Below are 6,278 nucleotides of genomic sequence, written 5' to 3'. Positions count from 1 at the left end.
AGAAGCAAGAAAAAGATGCATCTGCATCAAAAGGTGACCTGTTAAAATGCCACAACTATTTTTACATTCACTCTTGCAACAGGTTACAAGATGCGGTCACTAAGGTCAAATAAATCACTACGATGCACATAAAATACAGAAAGATTGGTTCTTTTATATATTATATATTTATATTTTAACACGTTAGCATCTGAGACATAGATTGAGAATTTAAAATTCATTCTCTTCTGATAACAAATCATTTATTCTTCATAAACATGGTGCCCACAAAAGCACACAGGTAAGGCACAAAGGGTTTTCTGTTACAGAATAGTGTGCATCATGTTTACTTAACCAGAAAACGTGCATTATCTGTGCAAGTTCATGCTGCAAACCCAACATATATACAACAAAAAGAAAACTGAACTGAAAACAAACATTAAGATTGGTAATTCCAGCTGTTTCACATACTCATTTGGACCAACAATGATACAACCAGAAGGTTCTTTTTCAAAAAGCCAATTTTTAGGTTACAAATAAACCTTGATCAGTAACTATTTTGACCTGAAATCATAAGCAGTAATAAAGCAGCTTTACTGAAACAAACACTGATGCACAAACAATGGCCATTTGTGCATTTTCTACACTGCAGACGTGCATGGCCCGACACCCAAGGGTAATTTGTCTGCACCAAAGTGCCCACTGGACCCTGGACACAGAGCAGAGTGGTGAACGGACTGGGAAATGACATCAGCCCAAGAGCTCTGTCACAGCCCCAGGATTTGTAATACATACAGCTTTTCACAAAATCGTTTCCAGTATCTGCCAATTGCTTCTTTATTGCTCACATAAATTTGAACTCATTACAACTGGTGCCAGAACTTTCACACAAAATCATACTCAGGCATTTGTATATAAAATCTATAAAAGGTATTTTAAACATGTATCTAATACTTCCAGGTATCTGGCTGTCCGGTCATCTATGACAGTACAGCCATATGTATATATCTGTGTGTCTACGTACATATGTAACTAGACGTATGTACATAAACACACAGCTATGCACATATATATACACAAATTAGATTATGAATAAAATAGAAAGCTTATTTTACTGCTAATGCAGACATTCTCACAAAACAAGACTTCCACTACCATCAGCATTTATACATATATACAAAAGCCAATTTAAGTACATGTACATCCACTTACACATGTATGTAACCATTAAAACCAAATAAATTGCCCCATATTCCAGCTGCAGCAAATGAACCTTTTACAAGCAATAGAAACCTAAGGTGAGAGTGGGAAATCAACAGTTTGACCACAGCAGCCTGTAAGGAATTACGCAGCTGACTGCATACAAAAATTCACATTAGTTCACAAGAAATTATGGAAATAGAAAAAGCTGCTTCGCCATGCTTTTGTGTGGTTATCTAAACACTTCTTGGTGCACAAAATATAACCACCATCTCTGAAACGGTTACTACGAAGCCAGTGTTCCCCGTGCACAACTCCAAATGCAGTGGCCTCACTGAGCTCCACAAACTGAATACACAATTATTCCACCCCTCAGCCTTGCTGCCTCATTGCTACATCCCTTTGGAACCTTAAGATGTCAGGAACCTTCAAACAGCTGTCTTCAGCAATAAAAATATTACATACAAAAAGCATCTGAAAAGGAAGATGAGAAGCCAAACGGGAGTTTTCCTATTTAAATAACAGTCTAGGAGTGAAGAGTCTTTTCAGGAGCTTCCTTGAGAATTGGCTAGGCCAGTCCGAAGGCGCAGATGAGACATAGAGTTCATGTGTTTATTTGATGGCTTCAAGGGAGTGTTACAAGTGAGCGCTTGGGGAAAGCGGTGGTGGTATCGGTCTAGTCGTAAGTATTTTACCGTGACCAACTTCCCTGTTATAAGACAAAAACGATATTTTAGATCTAGAGAGTTATGGTTAGTATTTGTAGAAAATTCACTGCAGTACAGAATGAATGAACACAAAACAAAAGCATCTAAAATTATTATTCAAAAAATGCTAACCTAAAATTATTCTATTTAAAATCAGGCATAATCTAAAATGCAACCAATTTTTCCTTCTCAAATCTCTGTAATATTCAAATTTCTTACCATCAAACCAAGAGCCATGCAGCGCTTTAAAAGCCTTTCCAGCATATTCTGGAGACAGACATTTAACATATACACAACCCTGTAACATAGAGAAAACAGAGAGAGAAGAGAACAGTGTTAGTTTAACAGCAACAGGTACAAAACACCGTGTTCACTACGGGGCACTGCCTTACCTCCCGTGAGTTTTTGTCTACTGCAATATGAACAATGCCGTCATTATCGCTGCATTTTTCTAGAATTGCTTCTTGAATTGCCAGATGCCACTGATCTCCTATTTCCCTGAAATTACGAGAAACAGAATCACCCGCGCTGCTCCTACTCCGGATTCACTGTCGCTAGTGTAACAAATGAGGGTAGTCATTTTGTGTATCTCTGCACTTGCAGGCTCTTTCTTTTTCCAGACTAGCGTTAGCATTAGAGCTGCAATAGCTGAATACCCTTCTCTTTATTGTTAGTAACATTTTCAAGTCGTCTTAATTTATTTAATATAAATACTACATTCCAAGCTTCTCTTTCCAAAACAAAAGCACCCCAGGCCAAACAGGGTACATGGTCGTGCCACCTCAGCAGGAGCTTCAAGAATACCTGCTACAGTGCACATGCTTATCTGTCTCACCGTGGGGGAGTCAAGAGATGGGAGGGCAAAAGGAAAAGCAGCTTCACTTTAAATCTGCCTAGTGCAATCAAATGCTGGGCTGGAAGTGATTTTCTAACTAGTAAAGCATGCAGTAGATTCCTTTGCTTGGAATTTAACAAAAGGGAAGAAGTACAACATTCATAGTTAGAAATAATAATAATAATAAAAAAGTTTCCAGTTAGACACACAGCATAATACAAATACCATGTATTTTACACTCAAACACCCCAAATAAAAATTATCTGTATGCCTGTTCATAATACTTACATAACTGGGTCAAACATATTTCGAATCTTTAAACACGGCGTCAAACTATTCGGTGGTGAATTTCTTCTATCTAAATGAAATGCTACAAAAAAATGAATTGTGTTACTTGAAATTGTTCCATTTTGTTGAAAGACAATCTTTTAGTTCATTAAAAAATATTTATTGTGTGCTTTTAATGAGCCAGCTAATTAAGGTGGATTAAGACAGTCATCAATAGTTTGGTGTCAGAAACAGACAAGTGATAGCATCTTCCAGGGGATAGAGCTGTGGAACCAGGAGGCTATAAAAATGACATCCTCATGATGTGAGGGAAGACCTCCCCAAGGAAGGGAAGCTCGGTCTGAGGACTGAAGAACAGCACATCAGAGCAGCAGAGGAGACAGCGCCAGGACACTTCAGGTGGAGAAGAAGGATGTGCACAGCCTTGTGACGAGAAGGAAGGACCACAACCACACCGGGAAGAAAAGATCAGCGTAGGAGAGAAGGCAGGGGAAAGGTGCTATGTCAAAGCCCACAGGGAAAGCGTGAAGGACTCAGGCGCCAGACACGGCTAAGAGTCGTGTGAAATAATTAAACTGGTTTCCAGTTTCACAGGGTCCTTCTGCACACAACTTCCAAGGAAATGACTGGTTCTCAGCATTTGGAACAGTAAAGTACTTTTTTTTTAACATTGAAAACAAATTTTCTCATATGCTACATTCTGATTATGGTTTTCCCCTCCTTCAACTCCTCCAGATCCTCTCCACCCACTACCCACCCAACTCCACAATTAACGTCTTTTAAGCTTTTTAAAGTAAAATTGATTAGAGGGGGGATATGATAGGATTGTATTTTTAAAATGCAATTCTAGAACATGTCACTTACCTTCTCAAGGCATACTACTAATCAACGTGATTTGGTAGGAGAGAGGATTCACTATTATAATTCCCTTATGTGCTGTTTTACATGTATGTGTCTCCTGTATAGCAGAGGTAGAGGCATATAACCTTCAAAACTCCTCATATATTCTCCTCTATCTCTTCTGAAACTACACGCACTACTAAGAAAACTAGGCAAAGACAGTACACAAAATCCCTGGAAGGGGAGATACTCAGTGAAGGGGTCTTAGTGAGAAACGGAAGGAAGGCAAGTTAAAAACCACAAAACAGACTATTAAAGTCATGATTCCATAGACATAATGTACACTAATACATACTAACAATGATTGTAACAATGTAACAGTGATTTCAGGTGATCGACAAGAATGCAGTTAGACAATATTAACTGTCAGACAATTGGCAAGTCAGTAAAAGATTCTTAACTGAGATGCATCCCCCAGATTTCGTTTGTTGAAACTGTGTTAATATAATCTGTAGAGATTAGGACTTGGGGAATAGAGTTAATGTCTATGTTATAAAAGATGAGACAGAACTCAATTGTTTTGGTGTTGTGTGAAGAAAAAGGCTTCTTTCTGCAAATGGGACAGGGTGCACTTTAGAAGACCTGATCTTCACTGTCTCCTTGAACTAGGATAAATACGCTTGCTATTTAAGCCATCTAGTCAGTGGTATTGTTGGGATGCAGTCCCCCACTCAATAAGAGGTTCATAGACATGACTTTTTGAAAAACATTAAAAAAGCTTTTTGAGTTATTTCAATTCAAATAATAAATATCTACTTAAGGTAAAAAAAAAAAAAAAAAAAAAAAAAAGAATGCAGTTAGAGCTATATACTAAGTTCCTTTGTTGAATGAAAAAGGAAAGGTCAAAGGGACATCCGTCTTTATTACAGTACAGACAAACCAGTTCTGTTTTAACATTTATTCCCTCTACGGGGGTAGCTGGACAGGGAAGCTTTACATTCACATATCTTCGAATTATAGTGTTTCTGTGACTTATATAATGTATATTGAAGAAAAATTAGGAGAAAATCTTTGGTTCTGCTTGAAAAGCCATACCTTGACCTTGCCACACTTTAGAAGGAATCACTAATATCTTATCACAGGATGCAGAAGGCTGGATCCACCGCCAGACTAGAAAATCTGCACCTCCTATTCTTCGTGTTTCCGTGCGCACTCTAGATTCATTAGCAGCAAGGAAGTCCACAGCTCTAGCCCAGACCTTCTTCATCTTCCTCCTACCACACAAACAAAAGGACACATTTACCCCAGTCGTGGCCTGACATCTCTTGGAAATGTCAGTAAGTGGAGAAGGTTACTGTGAACGAGCGAGTGTCTCTGTCTGTCTCTCCCTCCCCCAGCTAGTAGCACTCTTGACAGTTTATCTAAAGGCTGATGCAGCTGCCTGGCCTCCGGCGAGTTTACAGTTCCCATCTGCAGAGGTGTGCCACGAGCACATGCTTCCTCTCAGCTGTCCGCGGTGCCCACTGGGAGGGAGACGCGCCACTGGACTTAAGATCATAGCTGATTCTTTTCGACTCTAGCTTTCATTTGACAAGCTTCAGTAAGAACACCCTAAGTACTTAAAATACGACTAAAAACATCACTAGCTTTTGTCCGTCTCTGTTTTAGCACAAGGAAAAGAAGGGGACAAAGAGGAAGACTGACCAACAAGAACAAACACATGCAGGACAGAGAAGAAACCGTATTCATGGTACACACTGAAAATCAGGAGGGTAGACGTGTTGAAAGGACGGGGAAAGTACTTTTACGTCCGTCCAGACAAGCAGTTAAGGAGTCACGACTCTCAATAAAATCTGCGTCTCCCGCAGGCACCCACACTCTGTTGTAGCTCCATGTACTGATTCACACACCTGTCATGGGGCTGTATTAAGGAGTCTCGAACATGTGGAATAGGCATATAAGGTTGTAAGTCTTTATTTTCCTGGCAAGCTTCATTATGACTCCGTAAAACATCTGAAAATAAATCAACAGCTTTACAAGTAATCAACTTCGGACAACTATGTTGTAGCTTTATCACACGATAACTGTTCAAGAAATAGTTTAGGATTTTATAAAGTCCGTACCTATAATCTTTACCACCATATCATACATCTGCCTTGTCTCCTCTTCCTCCTTAGTCCAGCGGTATTTCATGTAACGCAGAACAACACAAACCATCACCACACCTGCAACATTCAGAGTGGGCATAGGCCGCAGTCAGTAACAGTCTGTACATTGGAGCTAGTCTAACAACGACATCTCCACGGCCCTACTGGAATAACGGAGCGCAAAGGTTTGATTACCCAGAGAGTAAAACTGCACAGAAAAACTTACTAAGTACTTCCCCCAAATTTCACCTCTCTCTAAAAAAGTACTTCTATTATATAACA

General features: G+C 39.4%; 1 protein-coding gene across 1 annotated transcript in view; it reads right to left on the bottom strand.

The window, feature by feature from the left end:
- Window positions 1-220: 220 nt before the first annotated feature.
- Lemd3 (LEM domain containing 3) overlaps window positions 221-6,278 on the bottom strand; it is a 50,356-nt gene continuing 44,298 nt past the window's right edge. Inside the window, exons 8-14 of the mRNA XM_059245788.1 lie at window positions 5,973-6,074; window positions 5,760-5,862; window positions 4,945-5,123; window positions 3,010-3,091; window positions 2,279-2,384; window positions 2,106-2,184; window positions 221-1,888 (exon numbers count right to left, since the gene is read on the bottom strand). Of these exons, the coding sequence (XP_059101771.1) occupies window positions 1,725-1,888; window positions 2,106-2,184; window positions 2,279-2,384; window positions 3,010-3,091; window positions 4,945-5,123; window positions 5,760-5,862; window positions 5,973-6,074 (815 nt within the window). The 3' untranslated portion in view covers window positions 221-1,724. The remainder of the gene's footprint in view (window positions 1,889-2,105; window positions 2,185-2,278; window positions 2,385-3,009; window positions 3,092-4,944; window positions 5,124-5,759; window positions 5,863-5,972; window positions 6,075-6,278) is intronic.

This window comes from Peromyscus eremicus, chromosome 18, assembly GCF_949786415.1.
Source record: "Peromyscus eremicus chromosome 18, PerEre_H2_v1, whole genome shotgun sequence".
In the NCBI taxonomy this organism is placed as follows: Eukaryota; Metazoa; Chordata; class Mammalia; order Rodentia; family Cricetidae; genus Peromyscus; species Peromyscus eremicus.
This window is presented reverse-complemented; position numbering and strand designations above follow the sequence as displayed.